The 15,495-nt window shown below is 43.0% G+C and overlaps 1 protein-coding gene across 2 annotated transcripts; it reads left to right on the top strand.

Annotated features, from left to right (window-relative positions):
- The first annotated feature begins 2,676 nt into the window (after positions 1 to 2,676).
- On the top strand, positions 2,677 to 13,756 carry TMEM35B (transmembrane protein 35B). 2 transcript variants are annotated; one of them, XR_015750431.1, is made up of 4 exons: positions 2,677 to 2,807; positions 5,436 to 5,616; positions 9,075 to 12,449; positions 12,905 to 13,756. XR_015750431.1 is itself a non-coding variant. In XM_026680684.2 (3 exons), exons 1-3 carry the CDS (start codon positions 2,700 to 2,702, stop codon positions 9,203 to 9,205), a joined length of 420 nt encoding a protein of 139 aa, XP_026536469.1. In that variant the 5' UTR covers positions 2,677 to 2,699; the 3' UTR covers positions 9,206 to 13,756. The 2 variants fall into 2 exon arrangements, 1 of the variants encoding a protein (XP_026536469.1); XM_026680684.2 differs by having other exon boundaries at positions 9,075 to 13,756.
- The last annotated feature ends 1,739 nt before the right edge of the window (positions 13,757 to 15,495 follow it).

The following is a 15,495-nucleotide window of genomic DNA, read 5'->3' as shown; positions in this document are numbered from 1 at the left end:
GTTTTTAGCCACAAAATGATCTTCAAAGCCTCATTTGGTCTTGGTTTGCAAAAATCCAATTAGGTTTATTGAGACATCTAACTTTTAGCAACTTTATGTTCCTTTTATTTTTAATACTTTAACCTGTTCAAATACTGTTCTAGAACATTTCTCTCCCCCCCTTAAAATCCTTCAAACTTAACTCTTGTAAATTCAATATAGGAAAGTGATCCAGATCACTGAATTTTGATATCCAATAGAGGTGTGGTGCATCCTAACAGTTGTCGAAAACAACTCTATATATTAGGTATATAATGCTGATGTTTGGCAGAAAATCAGCCAAGGGCAAAAAGCATTTGCAGTGTTTTTCATCTTATGATGAATCACTTTCCAGAGTTTGAACTTTGTGACTTGCCACCTGATTCTAAACGACTCACCTGATTGCTAGCATTCCCATTGTTTTAAAAGTTTTATTTTGGCAATCAACACTCCTCAAAAATTTGATTTTGTCTTCCATGGATATTCCCATTATTTCAGATTGCAATTATAACAGGAAACATGGTTTTGGAAACTGAGCGAACTTGGGGTGGGAGCTTTCAGAAAAGAGAGAAGATTCCAAGTAAGGAACGCATAAGGAAAATATATGGATTCTCTTCAGGAAAATATTGGAGGGAGACAAACTTAGGCTTAGCCTCTTTTTTTTAAATTTCTCCCATACTTTTGAGTTATTATCCTATGCACTGAATTATTACACCAGATATTAGCAGGCCTAAGGGTCCTCATAAGTTTTATTTTTAATACATTTTCGAACTAGATCAGGTACCCGAATTCCAAAGACCAGGATAAGCATAAGCTACCTTCTCTCAAGCTTCCTGGGGCAGGAATTCAAATAAGAGATGGTTGCTGGAATTGCCCTTCTTCCAATGTGAACTTGGACAACAGCTTGAAGAAAAAGCGTACCTACTTTCATTTTTCTAAACCCATCCGCCTTACTCCAAAGCCAGTTCCTCCTTGCAAAGCCAGCCGTGATGTCCTACAGCATGACCGTAGACAATTGGCTCACCACACCGCGCACGATTTCCTTGTCAGTGGGTTGAACGGCAGACTACCTTGGCAGAGAGACCTGCCATTGCTACCCCAGATGAGAAGGCCAAAGCTGGAGCTTCATGTTTATCTTCCCAGCGAGAAAGATGGTGAAGGTGTTTGGGAAGAGATGGAGCACAGACTGAGTGGTTTAAGCTTGCAAAATTCCACCCTGAAGTAAATCTAAAGTTGTTAGGACTCATGCTTTGTAACCCAAAGCCAAATGAACTGCCTGATGCTAATACTGGTCTCTACAAGACACACATCTATCAAAGAAAATATTCAACTCGAGATTAAACTGGGGGCTTTGGTGTTCTCTCAGCTTGGTGGTTTTCTTGCAGATGTTTCATTTCTCAAGTAGGCAACTTCGAAGATCCCACATGTCTATCTGATTATTTCGTGAAAACAATGTTATGCAGTGGGGAGAGAAAAGGTTAAAAAAAAATACAAGCAAGCTGCAGCTAAGAAAACAGCGGTATTTCATTTGCATTATTTACTGTTCCTTCTACATCTTTGCAAATCGTCCTTGCTTCACATTTCATACACTCACTCCATTTCCTACATAGGAACAAAAACCGCACGTAAGAAATGTTCTTGCTCTGTAAGCAAGACTTCTATTTTTCTTTTCTACAGTGCTTAAATGTTGCTTTTTAATTGCTTTTGGTAATTACGAATTGACCACTTAAGTTGTATGCAACATAATTTCCCCTCACTGTGATACCTGCCTGCTGAGTTTTCTCAATTTGAAGACACCCAGCCCCATGAAATGTTGCAAGAAAACAAGCTCAGAGAGGCTAACAAGATAACAAAACTTCCTTTTCTTCACAATGTCTGATGGAGCCACTGTTCTAATCTCTCCACTTTCCTGTGTCCTTCCTTTTTTCACATCGTTCTTAACCTTGAGTTTCATGGCATTCTCTCTATGTACTTTGTTTTTTCTTCACCTCTCCTTTATGGGTGTGTTGGTTTTCTGACAAAGGAGATTTATTCATTGTATTTGACCACTCTGGATGCTTTGCAATTAAAAAAAAGGAAAGATCTACCCCCACACAAAAAAACAACAACCCAAAAGTAACACCAAACCGAATCTTAAAAAGAGGCTTTTCCACCTCTGCCCTGAGAAAGGCTCCAACCCTGTCGCTTCCTGAAACGTTATGCAATGTATTTTGGGGGGTCACTTTTTCTAGGAACCCCCGTCGACCTGGCAGATTTATTTCTCCAGCATGATCTCTTCCCCAGATCAGATTTGCCCCAACCCTGCTAGCCTTTCCAGCATTAAAACCCCGGCTTTGCCGTTCAGCCTCGGATCCTGAAGCGCACCAGCCCCGATCTCTCTTTCGGAGCCTGGCCGTCACCCTGCAGCTCTGCACATGCCCAGGAGCCCTCTCTTCCGTCCCATTTTAAGCCACCCAGGGTTGCCCCTTTTGGCTTCAGCACTGAAACCCAGCACCGGGGGGGGATGGGAGGGGAAGCGGGCGCATTACGCACGGATGCTTGGCTGGCAAAGGGCAGGCGGGGCAAGCGGGAGGCGCCTGCCTTGCTTCGTCCGGGGGCTCCTTTCTCTCCGCCCCCGGTTCCACCTCCTCCGGCTGGCCGCCAACGGGCGGGAAAGGCGGGAGAAACAGCCGAAGGCGACGATGGCGCTGCTCTTCTCCGCCCTCCGCGTGCTGCTGGGCCTTTTCTTCGCCATCAGCGGGGTCGTCAAGCTCACCGACCGGGTCGCAGGCGACGCCCACCGGCAGCTGGTGAGCGGGGCGCCTCCGAGGCGGGAAGGGGACCCAGTCCGGGCCACCGCTTGGCGATGCAACCCGCAAGTGGGGGGGCTGCAACCCTCCGCACCCCCAGCCTCCCAACTCAGCCTGGCCAAATCCCCCTCGCCGAGCGGGTCTTCAGGAGAGCCTCCAAGTCTGAGGAAAGCCCCGTCATGGCTTCCGTGCCATCTTTAGGGGAGCTACGCAGGGCGCGTCGGCAACTGCTCGGCGAGCCCATTTCTTGCAATTATTTCGGGCGGTGGGGGGGGGCCTCGTCCTCGCTTCTCGGTCCTTAACCTGCGACTAAAATCCCGATAACCGACAGAGCTTTGGCCTCACCTGTCCAGTGATGTCGCGCGCGCTTGGAAAGGAAAAGGGGTCGCCGCTTTCCGCCTCCTGCACGCCAAGGGCTTGTTTGCTTTCTTTGGGAGGAGGCAGGGGATCCCTTTTCTTTCTTTGCCCCTGGGATTTCTTTGGCACAACTTTTATCTTTTCCCCTCCTCTGGGCTTTTTAAAAAAATTAAGAACACAAAAGCCATCTCTCCCCCCCACACACACTCTCACTCAATCTCTCCCCCCACACATACTCACACTCAATCTCCCCCTCTCTCTCCCTCCCCCTCTCTCTCACACACACACACCCCAAAGAGGGAGAGACAGAAACTGAGGTACACACCCCCCCAAGCTTATCTCTCTCTCCTTCTTTCAGTTGGATTTTTAAAATGGGATTTGGGTCTTAAGACATTTGCCCGGGGTATCTCAATTGGAGGTGGGGATGTTTTAAAGCTGGCTACAGTATGATCGTATTTAATGGGGTTTTGTTCTGTCCCCCCACCCCACCCTCACCCCCAGGTGTTCTGGCCATCTAATTTATTGGAGACTTTCTGCCCTGCCTCAGTTGATGAAATTAGTTGAAGAGTTGAAGAGCCTCTGAGCTCACAGGACTGCCCTCTTTGTAAACAGCCTGGGTTTGTACTCCAAATTAAATCTGGGAGTTTCTCTGGCCTTTGGCCAGCTTTCCATTTGTAGGAGCATTTTTGGCGCCTAAGGCTGATGTTTGAATTTTGGTTGTTGGGGGCGGGAGAGAGCACATTGCAAGATTTTTGGGGGGAAACAGATAGCTGCCTGGATCCAATCTGGATCGTTCACCAGAACCAGAGGTTTACCCTTCCGAGTTTTTGGACTTGTGCTGGAGCCCATCCTTAGGGAACTTTTCTCTAGCAGAATGTGTGCATTGAGACAAGAGAGCTGCCTGTTTGTTTGTTTTTTCCACTGGTGAAAATTACTTTGTAAATTAAAAGAAAAAAGAAAAGAAAAATGGGCTGGGAGGAAGAGAGAACATTCTTTGAGTTCAGATGAGCCACAAGATTTTAGAGAAACAAGATTTTGAAACCCACTTGCAGATCGGTTGGGATTGTTGACCATTAAGAAATAATTAAGACCTTACCAGGATGCAGAATAGCAGGTGGAAAAGATACAGCTGAAGGAGTCCTTGCCTTACAACCACATAGATTTGCCTCAAATGTTCAGTTAAATCACACAACTGTTAAACAAAGTTGACTTCCCCATTGACTTTGCTTGCTGGAAGCTGCCTGGGAAGGTCTCAAGTGGTGGTTGCTCGAGCTAATGTGCAAGTTTTGTAAATAAGGCTAATTGCCAAGTGCCAGAGTTGCATTTATGTGGCCATGAGGATACTGGGACGGTTGAAAGTGCAAGGACCCCATCACAGGTCACTTTTTCCAATTCTGTGTTAACTTTGAACAGTCAGCAAACAAATGGTCACAAGTTTATTTAATTTGTTCAGTTTCTTCATCTCAGTGGATGACTTTGGGCAGCTTACAGTTCGAACCAATAAGTTACAGTTAAAAAATATAAAAATGAGGCAGACCCAGGAGAAGGTGGAGTGACAATGTCAACTTTGCAACATCATCAGATAGCAAGGCTGCCAGAAGTGCAAAAACCAGAACTTTGTATCTCCCTGGACACCTGAAGTAGTGAAAGAGGAAGTAAAGAATAAAAATGTTAAAAACATTTTCAAAAAATAAAAACAGTAACACCCATAAATAACCAGGAAATGGGGCCCTGGACATATTCAGTGTGCCTGGCTCTGGAACATAGCCAAGGTTTTTAGGGCCTTCTGAAAGGTTAAGGGGTTGGGGCCATTCTGATCTCTGACGGGAGGGTGTTCCATAAAGCAGGGGCCACTGCAGAAAAAACTCTCCTTCTGGGCCCTGCCAACTGACATTCTTTGGCTGACAGGATCTGCAGATGCTCATTCTGCTTGACTTGGTTGGAAAAAAAAAAGGCAATTCCTTAGTTCAGGAGCGAGGAACTATGGCGCTTTTATGACTTCTGGACTTCAACTCCCACAGTTCCTGAGCCAGCCAGCTGGGAGCTCTGGGAATTGAAGTCCACAGGGGACATTGTTTCCCATTTCTGCCTTAGGTACAGGTTGAGGGGCTACTTGTATCACGGCAGTGCATGAATGTTTTCGGTGTGGTTTCTCCACTCTACTTGTCTGGATTATTTGTGCCTTAACGGGCTGCTAATAAAAATTGGGTAACCCTCTTCTACTCCTTAGTCATCCTTGCTTCTTAACGCTCCTTTTCCTTCCTATTGCAGAAAACCAAGTTTGTACAATTTTCAGACGTCTTCCCTTTGAAGGAGTTTGGCTATAAGCCGGAACCAGGATGGTACATGGAAATAGTGGGCTGGATGGAACTGATAGGAGGCTGCCTTTTAGCCTTCGGACCTCAACTGCTGCAGGAAATCAGCAATTTTGTGCTCACCGTGATCATGATAGGTAAGGATAGATCCTTTTAATGAATTTCTGACCGTGATCTGCTCCTGAATTATTTCTAAGATTATTTCGATTATGTTGGGTTGTGTCAAGTTAGGGTAGGTTGGTTGCAGAAGAGTAGCAGATTCCTGCCCCTTGAAGACCTTTGTACAAAAAGAGCTTTATCGTTTGTCAATCAGCTGTTGTTCCCCAACCATTTACTGGCCCCCATTTGAGCCTCAGCCACTTATTTATTTATTTATAAAATTTGTTGGCTGCCCATCTTACCACAGGATAACTCTGGATGGCTTACAATCTTTTACACACACACACACACACACACACACACACACACACACACACACGTAAAGGTTTCCCTGTCACTTGTCTCTGATTCTAGGACACAATGCTCATCTCTATGTCTTGGTCGAGAGAGCTAGTGTCCGAAGACAATTTTCATGGTCATGCCAAAGGTGCACAGAAAACTGTTACTTTCCCACCAAAGTGGTGCCTATTAATCTACTCACATTTGCATGTTTTCAAACTGCTAGGTGAGCAGGAGTAAGGAACAGGAGCTTATCCCACTGCCCAGAGCTCAGATCTCAAACTGGGGCTATCGGCTCCAGCTGACAAGTTTAGCATCTTCAACCAATGAGCCATCATGCCCCTTTAAAATATATGTATATTAAATATATATGTATGTAGAGGAACCTGCCTCTTGTGGAGAGGCTTTCCTCTTTAAATTTTTCGGGAATGCTCATTAGTCAAGACCTCACCTGGAAAAACAACACGTTCCCTGGTGGTTAGTAAGGCTCAATAGAGACTTCATTTCCTTAGAGTTCTGCGGAAAAATCAGGTGGAACAATGGCTGATGACTTCTTTCTATCGGTCCACGACCGAAAGTATCCTTACATACTGTATAACAGTATGGTATGCTGGTTTAACAGCCATGGACAGGAAGGCACTACAGAGAGTGATTAATTCAGCACAAGAAACCATAGGTTGCCCTCTAAATACCACTGGATGACATCGCCAGGTCTGGCCGTTTCAGCAGAGTAAGGAAGATACTTAGGGATGATTCACACCCTGGCCTTCTGCCACACCTGGGCAGAAGACACAATGGCATAGCCCGCTGGACAAACTGGCTTAAAAACAGCTTCTACCCATGGGCTGTCAGACTCCTAAACACAATATAGCACCACAAACAGATTAATATGACAAATTTCACTGGTGCCAGTGTAGTGTGTAATATGTATATGCCATGATGTAAGATTATACACCACAGTAATGTACATGTTACACAGAATATGACGTATATATGGAAATGTATGACTAGTTTTTCCCCCCTAACTACTTGTTATAAGGATTATTCTTTATATTATTCATGTTTTCTTGTATTCTTGAATGGACCGCACCAGTAGAGGCTAAACCAATTTCATTGTATACACGATGTACAATGACAATAAAGCCTTTGAATTGAATGTATATTAAATTAATGGCAACCACTAAAATCCAATTGCAGATGGGGAAGAGGGAGGCAGGGTGGTGGTAGTGATGAAGTAGAATACCTTTATTATCATTGCATTCTACAAATACAATGAAATTTGAAAGCTACTCCAGCACAGTGCCCCAAACACCACATCACAATCATACTACAGAGTATTTAAAAATTAAAATAATAATAATAATAATAATTAAAAACCTAGTCTAAATCCTATCTAAAACATATAGTAAGTTAGATAGTTTAAAAATGCCACTATATACATAGGACTAAATCACATATGCATGGTTTGATTCAAGACAGTTATTGCCTTGGAAAAGAAACTGTTTCTTAGTCTATTAGTCCTCATTTTAAGATACCTATAGCGTCTCCCTGATGGTAACAGTTCGAAATATGAATGACCAGGATGAGAATGGTCTGTGGAGATTTTTAGTGCTGTGGAGATTTTTAGAGAGGAGTCTTCCAAAGAAGAAAGAGAGCAACTGATGATTTTTTTGTGCTATGTTTATAACTCTCTGGAGCATCTTCTTATCCACTACAGAGCACCCAGCATACCACAAAAAGGATCTCTGTGTTATTTGATCAACCATCCTCCACTGTGCTATTCCCCCATTGGACTCCCAAGCTAATTGGAAAGGTCAGGAGAGTAAGGGGTCGACCTCACATTGTGAAGATAGCATGTTTCGGCAGGCAGGTGCAACTCTTCCTGGATCCTGCTGGTCAGAATAATCGGGCCAGTGGGGCTCACAGCATTCCTCCTCTGCCAGCACAGATGGGATAGGCCAATACCAGTGGGATGAGATGCTCCCTCAAGTAACTTACCTTGGATTTGAATTTGGCAATGCCGATTGCCAGAAATGTTTTTGCTTTTCTCAACAGATTTAATCTCACTTTGGGGGAACTAGCAAACTGTCTCTGTTTCTGCCTCTGTTAAAAAGATCTAAAAAGATTTCAGTTCCCCAACTTAGAGGTCTTTCCTGTCCAGCTGAAGCATGAATTCATTCGATCCTTCCATTGTTCTGTTTAACTGACTTTAATCTAGGGTTCACCAAAGTACTCAATATCAAACCCCAAGAATTGATGGGATTATCCAAGAGGCTAAGGATGGTTGGGGGTCAATAGGTGGTTGATAAATGATGGAAGAATGGTTGAATGGCTCAACGGTTAAAAACACTGAGTTTGTTAAAAATACTAACAACCTGGGTTCAAGATCCGAGTGCTGCATAATGGGATGAGCTCCCGTTCCTTGCCCCAGCTCCTGCCCATCTAGCAATTTGAAAGCATGCAAATGTGAGTAGATTAATAAGTACCACTTTTGTGGGATGGTAACAGTGTTCTATGCACCACAGCATATAGCCATGCTGGCCAGATGACCATGGAAAATATCTTCAGACAATTCTGGCTCCCTTGGCCAAGAAACGGAGATTTGCACCCTAGAGTCCAACACAACTGGACAGGGAAACCTTTACTTTTTTAAATGATGGAAGGCCAATTAGGTTTGGTTAATCTTTTGAGTGTGTATAGAGCTCCACATCAGTTTTTAGACCTGAAGGTGAGGTGGCTAATGTGAGATAGTGTTACCCAATGTTAGATGGCTGGCCACTAGTGAGAATGGCCTTGAGCCGGTCCTCCCCCTCCTCCCCTCCCCTTAGTAATGTTTATTAAATTATTTTCATATAATGTTTGGAAGCTGATGAACAACGTGAAACTTCATCAAGAAGTTGATGCGTTGAAGTGTCGAGGGACGCCTGCTTTAATTGGACTGGATCTCTATCACGTTTCTGATTTCTGTAGATAAAGCTGTATTTATTTTCCTCGTGTTTTGCACCTTGACCGGCAGCTTATTTATACATTAACAGAATAAACACGTAAAGAGAATGGAAATCAGTCCAGCACGGGTAGTAGTCCAGCAGTTGGTAGCCTTTGATTGCAGTTTGGTTTTAGAATTCTGCCCCTCTTTTCTTTGTGTGTGATACTGCAGGTGCCATCTACACCCTCCTGGTTTTGAAAGAGCCTTTTGCCATGTGCTTACCAGCTACTGTCTCCTTGGGCCTTTTGCTCCTCCTCAACATCCGTGGAAGAGGGAAGTGTGTGAAGTCAAAATCCGAATGAGGCAAGGAGGAGATCTGAAGAGATGGGAAGGATCCAAAAATGAAGTTTTTAGAAGAACAGACAACTCCCCCCGACTAATCAGATCATGCGGACTTTACAGTGTGTAATCCAGAAAGGGGGTTAGATTTTAACGGCCATGGCCTATTTTGGGTCCTGTCTTAACTGCCCATTTTGCCAGTTTTCTATCCCTCTTTAGACCTGTTTGGAGATCTTGTCTTCTCTGCAAAACCAGTTGCTCTCTCTTCAGTCAGTGGATCCTTCTTGTGTCCAGGCAAGGAGATAACATGGATCAGAAAAAAATACTACATTACAAAGGGCCCGGAATGAGGGTTGTGTGGGATTGTGGTTGGGCACCAAAGAATAACGTTGAGGGTAAAAGAGACCTCAGAATTCTGCAGAATGATATAATCAAAGGGCTCAGATAGATCTTGCATCAGTTGCATATTGTACTGCTTCATTTCTGGATTTTATTAACTTTCCTATCAACCCATCTTGGCCTGATCTTAATTAGGACTTATGTTTGTTGGTTGAGGAACTCTAGGTTAATCACTATTCCTCATCCCTTTCCCAAAAATTAAATTTAATTCTATTTACCCACTTTTAAAAAAAAACCATTTGCATGAATCAAAGGTACTTTTTATCATCCCAATGTTGTTACTTGATCGTGAGTTTGGTGAAATAAAAGTAAAGAGGATGAATAGATTTCTTCTAATAAGCATGGTGTGATCTTGAGCCATTGCCATTTATAAGAAATAATCTGGGATTGAAATGAGATAGGTAACAAAAACCACTGGATTCTATGCAATACGCCTTTATGATAATTTGTAAAAATCAATAGATTCAATTGTTGTGTCCATATTTGGGAGACTGAAGGTTGATTGGGGGCTTTTGACTTGTTTTTTTTTTAAAAAAAACTTTTTAAACCAAGTGGGGGTGGTTCAGTGCTTTGGATTCAAAGCTGAAAAGATGCTCCAGAGCAGAGTTTCTCACCCTTGACAACTTTTAAGATGTGTGGACTTCAATTCCCAGAACAGGCAGCAATGCTGGCTTGCGAATTCTGGGAATTGAAACCCACACTTCTTAAATCTTGATCTGATCTTATAAAAGTTAAACACAATACATAAACACTAATCTGCATACTTTGCAAAAGAGACCATCAGCTAGCCAAAAGGGATTGAAAAGACCTCACCAGAAATCAGCACCCAGATGAGCATAGATTAACTCCAAAATTAACATCAGACCAACAATCAAGTAAACACCCCAATCAAGAAACCGCCAATAGCAATAGCACTTAGACTAATATATCGCTTCAGTGTTTTACAGCCCTCTATAAGTGGTTTACTTAGCAAATTGCCCCCAACAATCTGGTTCCTCATTTTACCAACCTTGGAAGGATAGAAGGCTGAGTCAACCTTGAGATGGTCAGGATCAAACTGCTGACAACTGGCAGTCAGCAGAAGTAGCCTGCAGTACTGCATTCTAACAACTGCACCACCATGGCTCATATGCCAAACAACTGCCAAACAAGCCAACAGCAAACAGCCCGACCCAAGAACCTCTAAGATCACCCCCACCAACACTGATAGGGCAGTTTAGAATATAAACTGACAGCAAACCCCATTCCTTAGTATCGGTAGCACTGATGATGTTGCCTAGTTTGGGGTAATGAAATGTCTGCAAGGTTGAGCAACACAGCTCCAGAGTGTGCAAGCATTCACAAAATCACTGCCTGCAACTCCTGAAAACTGAGGATTCACTTGGTTTCAAATGGGATCTCATAGCTTTTAATAGTATGATCATGTGATCATGCCCAATCATTTCCCCAAAAGAAACAAGCTTTTTGAAAGGAATGTACTAGCAGTGCGTATGGGACAGTTGCCGCTGAGCCTCTTGTTGCTGATTTAAGGAAAGTGGAGTAAAGATATCTTTACTTGCCTGCATGTTTATTGAAATTCATAGAGAACTTGGTAGTGGAGGGACTTCATCTTGAAAGAGCATAGAAGACTAGGGACTTTGGAAGGGACTTTGCTCAAGCAGTAGACCCCGTTCTGTTGGGACAATCCATTGGGACAACAATGGCTGTCCCATCTCTTCTCAAAAATCTCCAGTGATGGAGGATCCACAACTTCCAGTGGTAACTGATTAACTGTTCTCACAGTCAGGAAATTTCTCCTTAGTCCTAGGTCGGAGCTCTATTTAATGATCTTCAACCTGTTACTTCTTGTCCTGTCCTCAGGTGCTTGGAGAATAGGTTGATCTGCTCTTCTGCGTGACAGCCTCTCAAGTACTGGAAGACTGATATCATGCCATCCCTGGTCCTTCTTCTCTTCGTTAGGCTAGACATTCCTATTCCCTGGAAAAAGTTCTGCCTGGTTGGAACAGAGATTTGACAGTGTTTTTCTTATACAGCTCCAGAATGGTTGATTAGTCATTGGCTGATTTTATTCACAGTTTGTACTTCTGGAACTAATATATACAAATCTGAATGTAACTTTGGGCGCTTCAGATTTTGCAACGCTGGTCCTCTATCAAATGATGCATACCAAAATATGTCTTGTAAGGGAAATTGCATATAAAAGGGAAATGATAGAAAGATGATGCCAAACACGTATCTTGCTGAAAATTGCATACAAAAAGGCATGCAGTAGGGAAAATATTTGGTAAACATTCATCTGTTAGGAAGAAGTGAAAAGTACAACATTTTCTATGCCTATGAAAATGATTCAGTTATTTCATGCACATTTTTATGAAATCAAAATGATGCCAAAAAATAGAATTGGTGCTTTAAAATGGTCAGAAATGTATTTCTTCGTTTCTCACAAGAATTCATTATTTCCATAACAATTTGCATATCGTTTCATTCACCTTGGTTAATTTGCCAGCCAAAAGTTACATTCAAGCAAATGTTTTAATATTGTTCCTGCAAACACTTTTTTTAATGCTGGATTTACTATTTGGCTCATGTATGCCTTATTTTTTTCTGATGCTGGTTTTAACCTCTCAATGATTTGTAGGGATTGTGTCAACACATGCTTAATTTGTTGATGCATTTTGATCCTGTTTTTCATTGTCACTGGGTTTTTTTTTTATTTTTATGGAGGGGAATGTTAGAGAAAAATCGTGGTAGACTCTTTAAAATAAAATTTAAAAACAAAACAGTTGTCCCTGAGAATGAATGAAATTTGTACTGGACTCTTGACTAATCTTATGCCCAACTGGAGACGTATCTCTAGACGGCATGGGTGTAGCCACTAAACTAAGTTTTAATGTGAGAATTATTATATGTGTGGTAGTTGTACTCTCACAACACACTTAACCAGTCTTAGCAGTTACATTTTCACATACTAAGCTTGCTTAGGCTTGATTCTTTAGTGTCTTAAGGTCTTGTGTTAACCCAGTGATGCAGTGGTGAGAATGCTGTGCTGCAGGCTGCTTCTGCTGCCTGCAATTTGGCAGTTCAAATCCCACCAGGCTCAAGGTTGACTCATCCTTCCATCCTTCCGAGGTGCGTAAAATGACCCAGATTGTTGGGGGCAATAGGCTGACTCCAAACTGCCTAGAGAAGGCTGTAAAGCACTGTGAAGTGGTATATAAGTCTAAGTGCTATTGCTATTTGTTCAGTTGAACACACTGAAAAATCAGCTTCCGGTGGAAAGTGATCCTTCTCTAAATATAGAGAGAGTGCATTTAACCCAAGAGTTCTCAAATCTGTTTGGCTGAAAGGCTAACCCTTATTTAAGTCTGCCTCTTAACTGACCAGGTTCTGGGGTGGTTGAAGGAACCAGACAAATTCAGAAGTTGGAGAGGCTGCCACAAAGAGGAAGGGGTCAACTTATTCTCCAAAGCAGGGGTTGCCAACTTTTTGGACCTTAGGGACCACCAAACTCATAATTTTAAATCCTGCAGACCACTAATATGAATTTTGACTGACATTATCCCAGGGTCTAAGTGATACAGTCGTTAAGTGAGTTGCACCTCATTTTACGCCTTTTTTTTTTTTTTTTGCTGTGGTCGTTGAATGAATCTGGGTTCCCACACTGATTTACTCGTCAGAAGCCTCCTGGGACGGCTAGAAATGGCAATCCTGTGACCTTGGGAGCCAATCGTCGTAAATATGCTGACTGCAGAGTGCTGGAAATGGATCACATGACCTATATTGTGACTGTCATAACTGCAAGGACTTTGTGAGTCACTTTTTCCCAGCTCTGTGAAAACTGAACAGTTGTTAAAAGGAATGATTGTAAGTCGAGGACCAGCAGTAACAGCATCTTAGGGACAAAGTGATGTGAAAATTGTTACTGAAACAAAAAATGTGAAAACGTGTTAGTGTCATAATATTAACATATTATGATTTTAATAACGGGGTTGAAGATTTGTTTCGCGTGATGCTTTTGAGCAATATTGTTACCAAAATGGTGAAAGGACGGGTTTGTCTTCCTTTGAGACTCTTCTGCTCAGTTTATTCAATATGTTAAGCCATAAAAGTGTTTGCTTTGTGTTTGGTGAATCCCCCGATTGGGGTTTACGCAATAAATATGGATGTGTAACCCATCTCATTTGCACGCACTATTCAGCCTCATGGAACATGCCCCAAGCCCATTTAGCAGGAGGTAATCTCTTATTTGCATAACTTCTTTAGATCCTCTCTTGTTAACCCTGATGGTCTGATTCATATAACAGGCCGGCTTTGCACAACGTGTTATCCAGAACCATCTATAATCCTATTGTGTTTTTTTTAACCTAATCTAGGATGTTGTGCAAACCAGAGCCAGGAGATGCATTTGTAGGTTTATTGGGGGGCGGGCAGAGGGAAAAGAGTCAAGGGCTAATTTTCTGTGTCGTTTTCTGCACCACTCCTCTGCCTCCGATGGTGAGTGACACGCAGAAAAATTCTTCAAATGCCTGGCGGATTAATCTTGAGTTGATCCCCCTTCCCTCTTTCGTCCCACACCCTCCTTGCATATCGCAGCATGCCCCACGAAAGGCATTTTTTTCATCGGCTGTGGCCCAGGCTTCAAGGTTTCTTTTGATGCTACGCCTCTGTGAAAGCTCTTAAATCCGATCTCCCCCTCTCTGTCTCCTTCCTGCCCACTTCAGCAGCTGTTGCGCTTGGGAAGCTGAGCTTCCTAAGGGCTGCGTTGACGCTCCTTTGAGGATTTCCTTTGTTGCGGAGTCCAACTGCGCTCTGCCACCCATCTTCATGGCCATTCCCTGTTCTGGTAGCTGGTCTCTCTGTTCCTGGTTTGGCTTCTGTTTTCAGGTGCTCAGTCCTGCTTTTCTTCCAAGGCAAAAGGTGAGAAAGCCAAATAGGTTGTACGCAGCTCGAGGGTGTCTCTATTGCTGAGACAAGGGGAAAAGAGTTCCTTGAATATCGGTGCAGATAAGCATGGTTTGAACCCGAATGAGATATAAGCAACCTCCTGGGGACACGACAGCAAAAGAAGTTGGAGCAAGTAGGAAAGGATGTTTGGGAGCCTCGGTGGCCGATCTCCTGAGTGCAGGCAAGGCTGGGATGTTATGAGCATTTGGGGAGCTGTAATGCCAACCTATTTGGAGGGCACTGTGCTAGATTAGGGAAAGCTCAGTGGTGGGATTCAAAGGTTTTTACTACTGGTTCTGGGGGTGTGGCTTGGTGGGTGTGAAAGCTGATGTACATATGATTCCTTGGTTCTGAGCTTTCGGGGGCGGGGGTCCTTGTCAACCTTTTAAGATGGATCAGAATATGAAACCAAAATTATGCATGCTAATGCTGTAGTATTTTTATTATAGGTTTATAGGAACAGAAGCTTGCAAGTCTGAATATGTTTCCCTTCCCTCCCTTTGTCTTCAAGAGGGAGGGTTTTATCAGATTACAATTCTTGGATTTTATTTATCTGATGGTTGGCTTGGTTGTGGCTCTTCTTTCTGTTTATCATAGTTAACCTTATGTCCATTATAGCCCTTGATCAAGTTTTTCTATGATTCTATCCTTGCCTGCCTATCCATCCATCCATCCATCCATCCACCCACTCACCCATGTGCCATAGGAGAGAGAAATATCTGCCATACCTAGGATTGAAGTGGGAAGCGAACATCCTCACCCCGGGCCACCATGCCACGGGGTATATGTATGTATATGTGTATATTTCAGAACAGAACAGAATACAACTACATAGAGTGCATATGCTAACATGCCACATCATCAGAGAAAGACTGGAATACAATACACTTTGCTGAAATTTTCAACGTACTGCATGTTGCTTTCCCTTGTTTTCCCTGCATGCTTCATATTTTCCTGTATTCGTTCCAGA

Source organism: Notechis scutatus, chromosome 8 (genome assembly GCF_049901735.1).
Source record: "Notechis scutatus isolate UNSWTSFEM ecotype Mainland chromosome 8, rNotScu1.2, whole genome shotgun sequence".
In the NCBI taxonomy this organism is placed as follows: Eukaryota; Metazoa; Chordata; class Lepidosauria; order Squamata; family Elapidae; genus Notechis; species Notechis scutatus.
Note: the sequence above shows the minus strand (reverse complement) of the source record. Positions and strands in the feature narration are given on the sequence as shown.

What these genes read in the sequence shown, in the direction of transcription:
- TMEM35B (XM_026680684.2), top strand. Translation starts at nt 2,700, where the DNA reads ATGGCGCTGCTCTTCTCCGCCCTCCGCGTGCTGCTGGGCCTTTTCTTC. An exon ending in GCGACGCCCACCGGCAGCTG is followed by an intron (nt 2,808 to 5,435) that starts GTGAGCGGGGCG and finishes TTCCTATTGCAG; the next exon opens with AAAACCAAGTTTGTACAATT. An exon ending in GCTCACCGTGATCATGATAG is followed by an intron (nt 5,617 to 9,074) that starts GTAAGGATAGAT and finishes GTGATACTGCAG; the next exon opens with GTGCCATCTACACCCTCCTG.